A 13,778-nucleotide genomic window follows, 5' to 3' on the forward strand; every position below is an offset into this window, starting at 1 on the left:
AAAGCAACAAGCTCTCTTCTGTCGTGAATACCATAATGTCGGCGTCGGCCGACTCGCTACCTGCCCCTTCTGGGACAACCTTGTAATAGGCCTTGTACCGACCTGGTACAGCGAAGGCCTATGGTCCGGGAACGCCAACAACGCTTCTCTCGTGAACGCCATAACTCTCGCTCAGCTCGCTACCCGCTACTTCCGTGAAAGCCTTGTACTGACCTGGTACAGCGAAGGCCTGAGGTCCGGGAAGGCTGCGAGCGCCTCCCTCGTGAACGCCATGACGTCAGCGGCGGCGGGCTCCGCCCCCTCCTCCACCATGTCCAACAGGGCCGGCGCCACACTGCCCGCCACTTCTGGGAACTGCCGAAGAAAAGATTAATTTATTACATTTTTCACTTGCTTTCAGGACTTAGAGGTTTTGCACCAAGTTCCGCAAACTTCTCTTGTCAGGCTGGTGGACAAACATGTCGCTCTCACATTGGTCTAGTCAGCCACGAAAGATGTTGCACACGCAAACGATAAACTTCGCCTGTAACATGAGCCTAAAATAATAAAGAAGCGGCCACACAGCTGCTCAAAATACGCGGACAAAGCGAAATTGCAGTGAAGTGCCGTAAATGTGACGATTTTTACCGCCGTGGCCGTCTTTTTCGTCGTGGTCGGCGCTGCCGGCGCGCGCGCCTTGTACAGGGCTGGTGTGACGTCACGTCACGAGGGCACTGACCTTCAGCGCGGCCTTGTGCATGGCTCGCACCAGCAGCTGCCGGTACTTGTTGGCGTCGTCGTGGTCGGCGCTGCCGGCGGGCGCGCCTTGTACAGGGCTGGTGTGACGTCACGTCACGAGGGCACTGACCTTCAGCGCGGCCTTGTGCATGGCTCGCACCAGCAGCTGCCGGTACTTGTTGGCGTCGTCGTGGTCGGCGCTGCCGGCGGGCGCGCCTTGTACAGGGCTGGTGTGACGTCACGTCACGAGGGCACTGACCTTCAGCGCGGCCTTGTGCATGGCTCGCACCAGCAGCTGCCGGTACTTGTTGGCGTCGTCGTGGTCAGCGCTGCCGGCGGGCGCGCCTTGTACAGGGCTGGTGTGACGTCACGTCACGAGGGCACTGACCTTCAGCGCGGCCTTGTGCATGGCTCGCACCAGCAGCTGCCGGTACTTGTTGGCGTCGTCGTGGTCGGCGCTGCCGGCGGGCGCGCCTTGTACAGGGCTGGTGTGACGTCACGTCACGAGGGCACTGACCTTCAGCGCGGCCTTGTGCATGGCTCGCACCAGCAGCTGCCGGTACTTGTTGGCGTCGTCGTGGTCGGCGCTGCCGGCGGGCGCGCCTTGTACAGGGCTGGTGTGACGTCACGTCACGAGGGCACTGACCTTCAGCGCGGCCTTGTGCATGGCTCGCACCAGCAGCTGCCGGTACTTGTTGGCGTCGTCGTGGTCGGCGCTGCCGGCGGGCGCGCTTGTACAGGCTGGTGTGACGTCACGTCACGAGGCACTGACCTTCAGCGCGGCCTTGTGCACTCGCACCAGCAGCTGCCGGTACTTGTTGGCGTCGTCGTGGTCGGCGCTGCCGGCGGGCGCCCTTGTACAGGCTGGTGTGACGTCACGTCCCGAGGGCACTGACCTTCAGCGCGGCCTTGTGCATGGCTCGCACCAGCAGCTGCCGGTACTTGTTGGCGTCGTCGTGGTCGGCGCTGCCGGCAGGCGCGCCTTGTACAGGGCTGGTGTGACGTCACGTCCCGAGGGCACTGACCTTCAGCGCGGCCTTGTGTCGTGAGCTGCCACGTCACGAGCACGTCAGCATGCTTGGCGTCGTCGTGGTCGGCGCTGCCGGCGGGCGCGCCTTGTACAGGGCTGGTGTGACGTCACGTCACGAGGGCACTGACCTTCAGCGCGGCCTTGTGCATGGCTCGCACCAGCAGCTGCCGGTACTTGTTGGCGTCGTCGTGGTCGGCGCTGCCGGCGCGCGCCGCTTCCTTCCGCAACACTTGCACCAGCTCCTCCGCGTGACGGGAGCTCACCAGCTCCAGGGCTGAAAGGAAAAATCACTTTAGTAAGCACTTAATGTTTTTAATACCCTATTCGGTGTCCCACTGCTGGGCAAAGGCCTCTCCTTTCTCCACACCATCGCTCTCAGTGACGCCATTCACATTCGCACGCGAGTGCAAACGCAAACGCACGAACATGAGCGCCTGCTTGCGAACATCCAGATCAGAAGACGCGAGCACCCTCAGCACGTCCATGGCAAAGTCCGGTAACGCGCGCGCCGCCGCCGCGCCGGAGCGGGCTCAGCCGAACCCAACACTATCTATCAGCTTCATCATCACTCTCCCTAACGCCTCTCACACTCGCACGCAGGTAAAAATGCGCTATAGAACTCATCGAGCGTGATCAACAGCTTTAGAACATCGAAAGTCGGAGAAAGCTCAGACCCTGTCCGTAGCTAACAATAAGTCTGGTAGTAAAGCGTGCACCCCAGCACTATTAGTTTCATCATCACTCTCCCTAAGGCCTCTCACACTCGCACGCGAATGTAAACGCCTCCCCCGCCGCCGCCCCCGCACTATCAGCTGCCGTTGTTGTCGCCAGTGTAAGCTCACCGAGCGCGAGCGTCTGCTGGCGCACGTCCAGGTCCGAGGAGGCGAGCACCCGCAGCACGTCCATGGCCAGGTCGGGCAGCGCGCGCGCCGCCGCCTCCCCGCCGCCGCGCCGCAGCGCGCTCAGCCGCCCCCGCACTATCAGCTGCCGTTGTTGTCGCCAGTGTAAGCTCACCGAGCGCGAGCGTCTGCTGGCGCACGTCCAGGTCCGAGGAGGCGAGCACCCGCAGCACGTCCATGGCCAGGTCGGGCAGCGCGCGCGCCGCCGCCTCCCCGCCGCCGCGCCGCAGCGCGCTCAGCCGCCCCCGCACTATCAGCTGCCGTTGTTGTCGCCAGTGTAAGCTCACCGAGCGCGAGCGTCTGCTGGCGCACGTCCAGGTCCGAGGAGGCGAGCACCCGCAGCACGTCCATGGCCAGGTCGGGCAGCGCGCGCGCCGCCGCCTCCCCGCCGCCGCGCCGCAGCGCGCTCAGCCGCCCCCGCACTATCAGCTGCCGTTGTTGTCGCCAGTGTAAGCTCACGAGCGCGAGCGTCTGCTGGCGCACGTCCAGGTCCGAGGAGGCGAGCACCCGCAGCACGTCCATGGCCAGGTCGGGCAGCGCGCGCGCCGCCGCTCCCCGCCGCCGCGCCGCAGCGCGCTCAGCCGCCCCCGCACTATCAGCTGCCGTTGTTGTCGCCAGTGTAAGCTCACCGAGCGCGAGCGTCTGCTGGCGCACGTCCAGGTCCGAGGAGGCGAGCACCCGCAGCACGTCCATGGCCAGGTCGGGCAGCGCGCGCGCCGCCGCCTCCCCGCCGCCGCGCCGCAGCGCGCTCAGCCGCCCCCGCACTATCAGCTGCCGTTGTTGTCGCCAGTGTAAGCTCACCGAGCGCGAGCGTCTGCTGGCGCACGTCCAGGTCCGAGGAGGCGAGCACCCGCAGCACGTCCATGGCCAGGTCGGGCAGCGCGCGCGCCGCCGCCTCCCCGCCGCCGCGCCGCAGCGCGCTCAGCCGCCCCAGCACTATCAGCTTCACGTTATTGTCGCTCTCCTTCACTATCAGGTCTATGTAGCAAGCCGCCGCCGCCTGCACAACAAAACAAACATCACTTGTCTTCTCTCATCTAACAACAATAACAAGAAGAACATGTGTGATTTGATGAAGTTCTGAGATAACTCCTGATTTTGCCATATCTTAATATTATTATGAAAATATAGATATACAGATACAGCCTTATTCATAAAAATCCTTTATTGAGGTTTGATCGGTCTATTACTTAGCAGACTGATTAAGCTTGGTAGTCGGTTGTCAAGAAGTATGATTCATAAACGCTTGCTAGCAGTCTGCTAGTTGTTGAGCTGCTGATAGACGGATTAGACACGTTGTGTTGGCCATCTTGACAAATCGGCGTACCGCACGGCCGCGCTGCCGGCGTTCAGTAAACCGTATACGGTGCGGATGAAGCGGGAACGCTCCGACGGCTTCGCGTGGCACACCTGCATTGCAGCCATAAACCAACTCACGGTAATAGCAGCGGGCGCGGCGGACAGCGTGACCAGAGTCCCGGCGGCCTCGTACCGCACGGCCGCACTGCCGGCGTTCAGTAAACCGTATACGGTGCGGATGAAGCGGGAACGCTCCGACGGCTTCGCGTGGCACACCTGCATTGCAGCCATAAACCAACTCACGGTAATAGCAGCGGGCGCGGCGGACAGCGTGACCAGAGTCCCGGCGGCCTCGTACCGCACGGCCGCACTGCCGGCGTTGAGTAAACCGTATACGGTGCGGATGAAGCGGGAACGCTCCGACGGATTCGCGTGGCACACCTGCATTATAAATTACAAATTTTAAACTAAACTTCACTAAACATTTGGCTTTAACACACTTGTTAGCTGTACTTGTATTTTCCCCTAAGCTACATATCCATACTAAGTTTCAAGAACCTACTACCTATAAAGTTGTGTTAAATACTTGTGATGTATACATATCATTTAATAATATTGTAAATCTGTTTTAAAAAAAAAATATACCTCGTTGAGTTTCTTGCCGGATTCTTCTCAGCAGAGGTTTTTCCGAACCGGTGGTAGATTTTTTTTTTGACATTCATAAGCGTTTAGGGGCATACATGTCCGAATGTCAGAAAGTCCAGGTGTCACATTGTCCATGGTCAAAAAGTCCGAAGGATGAAACGTCCTAGGTAGCGTCAAAAAGTCCGAAGGATTAAACGTCCTAGTGTCTGAAAGTCCTAGCGTCAAAAAGTCCATGGTCAAAAAGTCAGAAGGATTAAACGTCCTAGTTCTGAAGGCCTGAATCCCATAATGTCTCATTGTATAAAGATGTGACTAACACAACTACGAGTAAATGATAAATATAACTGAAATAGATTAGAGAGCTAGATTGCTCATCTGCATTATTTCCAGTCTATTATCTAACACCCTGAGGCCCATTCTCGGTAAGATCCAGATGCATCTATGATGCTTCGTACATGTCGTGTCGAGTCAACGCGAATTGGTCCAGTCATGCAGATGGACTGGTGCCTCATTCTACATTGTCTCTTTCCATATTATTATCGTATTGTCTACGTAGTGGCAGCTCTTATTGACTTGACAGTAAAGGCGATCGAGTCGAAAACAATTCCATTGAAATAGGTGTAAATAAAACCAAAATAGAATGAGACCCCTGGACTCTCGGACATATGGACTATCCGACATTAGGGCATTATAACCTTCGAACTTTTTGACAATGGACAATGTGACACCTGGACTTTCGGACATATGGACTATCCGACATTAGGGCATTATAACCTTCGTTTTTGACAATGGACAATGTGACACCTGGACTCTCGGACATATGGACTATCCGACATTAAGGCATTAACCTTCGAACTTTTTGACAATGGACAATGTGACACCTGGACGTTCTGACATTTGGACATGTATGCCCCTAAACGATTCATAAGTGCTTGTTATAGCCTAAATTGAATAAAGATAATTTGACTTTGACTTTGACTTTGACAAGGCAATGGTATTAACCTTTTCGACGCCAACGCCAACGACTCATTGCTCTACTCAACGACTCATATATAATCCTGGCCGCAACATCAGAATTTCACTCCCAGATTTATTTATTCCATTTTAAAACGATTTACATTATAATTATACAGGTTAGTCCATGAAAAGGTACAAGGGCACACCATTTGCTAAAAACTAAATTTCTAATTACATCTTTGTATAATAATAATAATGCGTTTATTACTAGAATCCCACTAATATTATAAATCCGAAAATTTGTAAGTCCTTTATTTGTTTGTTACCTCTACACGTCTAAACCGTTGAACTTATTCAAATGAAAGTTGGTATAAGTACAAATCAAAGATTTCATACTGTAGTTTTTAAGTATTTTATTTGTAACTATTTTATTTTGATAAAAATACTTTATGCCAAGTTTCTTGCGGCGCATTCTTCTTGGCAATGATGGTCTTTTTGAAAGCGCTGGTAATTTAAAAAAAAATACGTATAAAAGTGCTCATTGCGGCCTTTTTACTGAATAAATGATTTGAATTTTAATTTGAATTTGCTAAAGGATAGTTTTCATCCCAGAAATCGCATAGTTCCTGCGGGATAGCGATAAACCAATTTTACGCAGACGGAGTCGCGGGAAACAGGCTAGTATTAAAATATTATTGAATCAGATTTTCTGAACTAAATTATTCTAATTTGAATAGCCATGGGACTGTGTAGACCGAGATGAGATGAAAAATTATGGTTTTTGTGCTGACTGTACTTTTTGTTGACTGTACTTGTATTGTCACCCAAACTACATTTGCATACCAAATTACAAGTCGATGGCAGTAACCGTTGAAGAGTTCCATCCTGTGGAGACGATCCTGGCCGGACTACCAGGATGTCACTACCTGATTATTGTATTGTTACGCAATTTACATAAGTGTTTTAAATGTCAAGTCAATCCAACTACTGGAAGTTGGTCGAATTTAACATGCAAGATTTGATTACAGACAGACAGACAGACAGACAACGGTACAGGTGAAACTAAATAAAAGCTTGTATAAAAACGACATCACCTTATAGATCAGCTCGACAATCACCAACTGCAGTATATCCCCGAAGCCGTGCACACTATCCAGCCTCGAAGCCAGGTAGGCCAGCGCCCTCTCCTGTTCCGCATGCAGCAGCATGACAAAAGCGTTCCGCTTGCAAGACATGTCCTGCTCGCTCTCTAGGAAGTTGGCGATCAGCTCCGGAGCGTCCGGGATGAGGAACTCGAAGTTTCTGGAAAGAAAATCGGGTAAGAAAAATCGATCGATTGGCAGTAGGACCTGTTGATCGATGTCGACCAATCCATTCTACCATCGATCGTTGGCATCGATCGATGATCGAGCGCTCCATTGGTGTAGAAGAAGATGATGCTCGACATCGATCAACCCATTCTATCATCTATTGATGGCATCGATCGGTGATCGATCAATTGGCATAGTAGAAGCTGCCGATCACTCTCGTTGCATAACTCTCGAGCCTCTCCAAGAGGCCAACAGTCGACTCTAGTCTTCAGGCACTGCTGAATATTGGACGAGAAGACATCACGAAGTTTCCCGAACGCTGCCCACTTGGGATTCTTCGGGCGACCTCTTTGGACCTACCCAACTGACCTGTATATAGTGAATATGGCCAGCACAGCGTTCCGCCTGACGTAGGAGTGGCGGTGGTCGAGACAGGCGCGGATGGCCGGCAGCAGAGGCTCCAGCAGCTCGGGCTCCTTCAGCTTACAGAGGAAGCGGAGCGTCGAGCCGCGGATAAACTCGTTGGGGTGTTGAAGGTCCTGGCCGGGGAAAAGTAGTAATTATAAAAAAATGGTAAAACTAATAAAATCTAGTGGCTCAATATGGTCAAGTGGAGTTTGGACTCTTTACATAACTTTAGTTTTTCGATATACTTAAATGTGTTTATTTACATTTGGAAGCGAGGCACTTTAATTTATTTTGAGAGGAAGCTGTCTTATTCTTATTTTTTTACACCAAATCAGTTCGCCTTTATTCCCAAAAGAATAAGATTCAAATTGCTTTAACAATTATTTTTTATATATTTTTATTGTGGGATCATGGGATTAATATGTACCTATTCTAACATAGGTAATTTTTTAGCATACTTTATATTGCATGTTATATTGTTGGGTATTAATAATAACCAGATAAATATCAATGAACGTAATTATTTTCATAATTACCGATCCTGCCACAGCCTGATTATAAATACCAACCTTCCTGTAAGCATCGCAGACCAATATCATCTCTTGCATGAGTTTCCCATCAGCCGTGGTCTTGGGCACGATCTCCCAGAAGATAAGCAACAGCTTCTTGATGGTGTGGTCATGGAGGGGCAGCACGAAGCGGATGATGACCATCAATAGACCGGGGATCTTCTCCCCCGAGAGAATGATGCCGATCACCTTTTTGAGGGCCTCGATTTTCTTCTTCGTGTCACCTTTCTCTGTTGGAACGGATTGTATTTAGTATTTGGTGGCGAAATAGAATCGGAATACAGAAAAATATATACTGAGCGGCAAAAAATCTAGCCCTTAATGTATGCAATAATAGTTAATTTTATACATAGAGTGAGCCAAATTTTGTGCTGGTGAGTAGTACTAGTAGAGTAGAGTAGTTTTCAATTGATGAAATTGAAGAAATTGAGTGTCAAAAGACACTAAAAGAGTGTCCATTTGCAGACTACTGCGTAGCTAATTAGCACCTCTAATATTCAATTCATCATCATCATCATCAACTGGGACATCCTCTATCTATTGAACAAAGGTGTTCCCTTAAAACTTGTTGTTGACCAATTTTTAATCAGCAAATATGATGATGTTAAATGTAGCATTTGTAAGTCATCACTGCTTTGAAAAAATCTCAAATCAACATACCAACTGTTATGTTTTAAATAAATAATCAGTTTAGCATGAATTGTGCTTGTTTATTCGATCTTTACCAAAATCCGACTGACATATATGGGTAGAAATCTAACCTGTCACGTGATCACAACTTAAATCTACCTACATAATACCTTCACCTTAAGTATTTTAATTATCTAGTACATAATCACATTGTTACATAATCAAGTCTATACTCCTATAATTTGCGCCCACTCTTCTGGTGGTGGTATTGTCACATCCGGGTAATCATTAGTCTCAGAATCATCATCATTATCATTGTTTTGAATGTCCTCCGGTATGGCGTTAGGTAGCCTTGTCCTAAGCAGTTGGTCCACGTGTCTTCTGTGAGTGGCTCCATTGTCGGTCTTAACTTCGTAAACAGCTGGCCATCCACGGCCGTGACGACCCCGCGCTGCCACTTCTGATTCATATTATAGAGTCTGAATAACACATGATCTCCTGCCTTGAATGTCTTCTTTGGATTCCCTTGATTCCCTCCCCTCCAATTTCTAAATTATCTGAAAAGTCAGAGTCTGGATGTAAGGGCGTGAGGGCAGTCCTGAACTTCCGGCCGTTGAGCATCTCTGCAGGGGTCTTGCCCGTCACAGTGCTTGGTACAGTTCGCATATGAAATAGCACTTTCGCTACTCGCTCTGACCAAGTCATAGGGGATTGTTTATTAAGTTTAGATTTGATGGATTGAATGGTCCTTTCGATTTGACCATTAGTGGCCGGATGATATGGCGCTCCAGTGATATGTCGAATCCGGTTCTTTGACATAAAGTCTTGAAACTCTTAGAGGTGAATGCCAGTCCATTGTCAGATACCACTACATCCGGTAATTCAAAGTCAGCAAAAATTTTTCTTAACAGCTCAACTACAGTTTTGCTCGACATGGAGGGTACCATTTCAATTACTGGCCATTTGCTATAAGCATCCACCAAAACAAGAAAGGTTTTATTCATGAATGGCCCCATGAAATCTATGTGAACTCGTGACCATGGCTTGGTAGTGGGCTGCCAAACATGTCCTGTGACTGGAGGATTATTCCTGTGTGCCTGACATTTCTCACACTGAGCTACCAATTCTTCAATGTCTTTATCCAAAGAAGGATACCATATGTATCCTCTAGCTGTCATTTTTGTTTGCACCATTCCATAATGGCCTTCATGCAGTTTTCTTAGTACATTGCCCTGTAGCACTTTGGGTATTACTACTCTGTTAGACCACAAAATGCAGTTTTTGTTTAATGACAAGTAGTCTCTTCTTCTATGATAGGGCAGTATTTCAGGGTCTTCTATTGTATTTGGCCAACCATGTAAAAGATAATATTTGACTCTTTTTAGCACCTGATCTTTATCCGTTTCTTTAGCAATAGCCTTGGAATCAATATCAGATTGTTCCAGTAAGAATATATCAAGCTCGTCATCATCATGATCTTCTCTGGTGTGTGGAGTGGGCCAACGACTGAGACTGTCGGCATTGCCCATGTCTTTCCCAGGACGGTGTTTAAGCTCATAGTCAAATGTATTTAGAGTCAATGCCCATCTTAACATCCTATTGGAAACCAATTCTGGTATTGGTTTATTTCGGCCAAAAATTCCTAGAAGAGGTTTGTGGTCTGTAAATATCACAAATTTTCGTCCCAACAAATACTGTCTGAACTTCTTCAGGCCAAACATAATTGCTAAGGCCTCTTTATCGATCTGAGCATAACGACGTTCATGAGGTTGCATGGTTCTTGAACCCATTATAACTGGTCTCTCTGTGCCATCATCCATCTTATGAACCAATACTGCTCCAACTCCATATTCGCTTGCATCACACAGCATATAAAGCTCTCTCTCTAGGCTGTAATGCACCAACGTCAAGTCAGAAGTCAGCAGAGATTTAGCTTTATCAAAGCTGCCTGCTCAGGGGTACCCCATTGCCATTTTACATTCTCTTTCAGTAGTTTGTACAGAGGCTCCAATACAATCGTTTTATCCTTCAGGAATCGCTCATAAAAATTGTATAAGCCTAGAAATGCTTTCAGTGCCTTTTTGTTTGATGGAGCTGGTTTCTCAAAAATCTCTCGGATTTTCTCTTTAGAAGGATGTACTCCGGTGTCATCAATCTCATAACCCAAAAGGTCACTCTTCTTGACGAAAAAATGCATTTCGCTCTATTTAACTTCAGTCCAAGGTCTTCAAGCCTTTTCAGTACCAGCAAAAGTCTCTCATTGTGTTCTTGTAACGTTGAGCCGCAGACCACCACATCATCAAGTAAACAGGCAACTCCTTGTATTCCCGCCAGTATCGAACTCATTAGCCTCTGGAAAATTGCCGTCGCAGCATTAACACCATAAGCTAGTCGATTCATTCTCATCAACCCCAAGGGTGTGTTGAGTGTGAGAAGCTCTGCTGTCTCATCGTCTACTTTTAACTGGTTGTACGCTTGCTTGAGGTCCACCTTTGAAAAATATTTTCCCCCGCCAAAGCAAAAAAAGCTTCGTTCGACGTCGGCAGTGGGTAGCTGTCAGCTAGGCACGACGCATTAACTGTGCTCCTATAATCTCCACATAGTCGTAGCGATCCATCGGGCTTAGGCACTATAGTCAGTGGTGTTGCCCAGCGCGAGTGTTTTACCGGCGAGATTATTCCGTCTGTCACCATCTTGTTTAACTGTTCATTAACCTTCTCACGTAACGGGAAAGGAACAGGACGACAACGCAAGAAAACAGGACTCACTCCTTCCTTACAGTCTATATGCACTAGCGGTCCACTGTACTTGTCCATGCTGTCGTCAAACAGCTGCGGAAACTTCGATGCAAAGTCCACTGTCTCTTCGATTACTGAATTCACGCCCTGAATCGAAATGCCTAAGGGCTCGAACCACGCACGTCCTAGTAACGCCGGTCCCTTGCCGCAACTCACTAACAACGGCAACTTAACACTTATACCGTTGTATACAACGTCCACTATCATTTCGCCTACGATCTTCAACACGTCATCTGTCCATGTGACTAACTTGGTCTTGCACGGCGTCAGCTGAGCGGGGAACGCTTGACGGTGCTGCCGGTACAGACTGTGCGGCAGGATGGTGCGCGCGGAGCCGGAGTCCACCTCCATCACCAGCGGCACGCCGTTGGCCGTCAGTTGCACCATGACAGGCCGCACGCGCGCGGCGCCGGCGCCCGACATGCCGTGCACTCTGTCGTAAATGCCGTTAATGCCGTGATTGTCTTCCGCGCTGTCTTCTTTGACGCTTGATTCCCCGTCGGAAGCCGAGCAACACTCGTCACATTTGTTTACGTGTGTTTTTCCCGTTTTATTCAAGTTTGCTTCGCAGGCGGCTTTGGTATGTCCTTTCTTGTGACATTTGTAACACGTTGCGTTCCGAAACTTACAACGTAAATTAGCGTGTCGCTTTGCACAATGCACGCACTGCTTCGTTTGAACAGCGTTTACATCCATTGGCTCACTCGAATCTGCGCTCGTACTAGGACTCATCAGAGTGACATCACAACAATGTGTTCTCGCTGATACATTACTCTCGGAAACGGCCTCATAATTAAGCGCACGTTGAACCACTTTGTCATATGTTAAATCGGTAACCTCTATTTTCAGAAGCTCCTTTTTAATCCTCCATCTTTGACCCCAAGTATAATCTGCTCCACTATCCGGCGCGGCATATCACTAAACTTACAACGGGAGCTGATGTCGTGCAACGCCGCCACGAAACTTGTGATTGACTCGTTGCTCCTTTGCTTCCTGTTGTAGAATTTCTCAGTTTCTAATATCGGATGCGGTGTGGGTACAAAGAATTGGTTCAACAACTCAACTATTTCGTCAAATTCGACTTCACTGGGCCTTTTTGGTGATAACAAAGACACAATCAATGCAAACGCCTCCTTGCCGCATTGTGACAAAAACAAGGCACGTTTCTGCACGCTTTCCAATGGGCCTGATGCCTCCAACGCGAAGAACAGCTGCTCGCGGTAGTTTTCCCAGTTATCCTTATTCGGTATGAACTTGCCCGGCAACACTATGTTCGCGATATATGATTTATCACCCATTTTCACATTTACACGTCGCAATGTTATGTTTTAAATAAATAATCAGTTTAGCATGAATTGTGCTTGTTTATTCGATCTTTACCAAAATCCGACTGACATATATGGGTAGAAATCTAACCTGTCACGTGATCACAACTTAAATCTACCTACATAATACCAAAAAAATGGAGTGCCCACTAACAAAATACGAGAGAGGATAGAAAACCCTCACAAACGAAGCAGCAGAATACCTTACGAAGTGATTTGTAAGCCATACAATAAATAAAAATAATTGGTTTTTGAAATAATCTTATATCTTTAAACAAGCAATTCTTGTATTTTTACTTATTTATTTCAGGGATCTTGGAAACAGCTCTAACAATTTTTGATGAAATTGGTACAATGGGGTTTTTGGGGACAACAGTCATCAAGCTGGTCTTATCTCTGGGAAAACGCATGTTTTCGAGTTTTAGCCGAAGCAAAGTTATTTATAAGCTTCACTCAAAAAATTATCGGTTTTGAGGTACAAGCTTTTTTATTAAAAGTAGTGACGAAATGCAAACATACATATTTAATATCTAGTCTTCCATAATCACAACTCATCAGGACTTTGGCATGGTACTAATTGACATCAATAAGGATATTTACGATCACTGGGAGTGTTCAAAGTCTAAACAATATCAAAAAACAAGTTATTTTACCAGGTCAAGCTTGAGCTGCATGTCATTGGAAGGTTTCGGAGTCTGTCGGGAAGTTGATTAATGTGTAACATGGCTGCTCTACTCCCGCCATGTTCTGGATAACATTTTACATAATTAAAGTACTTATAAGGCCCTGTCCCACCTATCCTACCAGGCTATCTCCACTGGTAGGGATATATGGTTTATTTTTCACCTGTCCCCGCTGGTAGAGATAAGTGGAACCTATTAGACGCTCTTTATTTTAGTGGGATACGTGGAAATATTATGACCAGGAGCGTAACTTTGGTGCTGGCGGGACGTCATTATGAAGTGAAAGTCACATATAGGATGTTCTTAAAAAAATAACAACACTGCAATGATTATTTTATTTTATTTTTTTTTATTATTTGGACTGTAAGGCAACCGAGCAAGTGGTCCCAATGTCACAGCATAGTCAGCAGGAGCCTTAAAAAATACAAAAAAGCGAAAAACAAGTCTAGTGGGTAGAAACTCTGTTAAGTAGCTAATCTTAAATTCAACAGTCGGGACTCATTAGGTA

The 13,778-nt window shown here is 48.0% G+C and overlaps 1 protein-coding gene across 1 annotated transcript in view; it reads right to left on the reverse strand.

Annotated features, from left to right (window-relative positions):
* betaCOP (coatomer subunit beta) overlaps positions 1-13,778 on the reverse strand; it is a 53,721-nt gene that overhangs the window by 15,171 nt on the left and 24,772 nt on the right. The window contains exons 3-9 of the mRNA XM_074111490.1: positions 7,835-8,064; positions 7,227-7,396; positions 6,642-6,849; positions 4,084-4,386; positions 3,448-3,646; positions 1,876-2,021; positions 214-354 (exon numbers count right to left, since the gene is read on the reverse strand). Of these exons, the coding sequence (XP_073967591.1) occupies positions 214-354; positions 1,876-2,021; positions 3,448-3,646; positions 4,084-4,386; positions 6,642-6,849; positions 7,227-7,396; positions 7,835-8,064 (1,397 nt within the window). The remainder of the gene's footprint in view (positions 1-213; positions 355-1,875; positions 2,022-3,447; positions 3,647-4,083; positions 4,387-6,641; positions 6,850-7,226; positions 7,397-7,834; positions 8,065-13,778) is intronic.

Source organism: Choristoneura fumiferana, chromosome 2 (assembly GCF_025370935.1).
Source record: "Choristoneura fumiferana chromosome 2, NRCan_CFum_1, whole genome shotgun sequence".
Lineage (NCBI taxonomy): Eukaryota > Metazoa > Arthropoda > Insecta > Lepidoptera > Tortricidae > Choristoneura > Choristoneura fumiferana.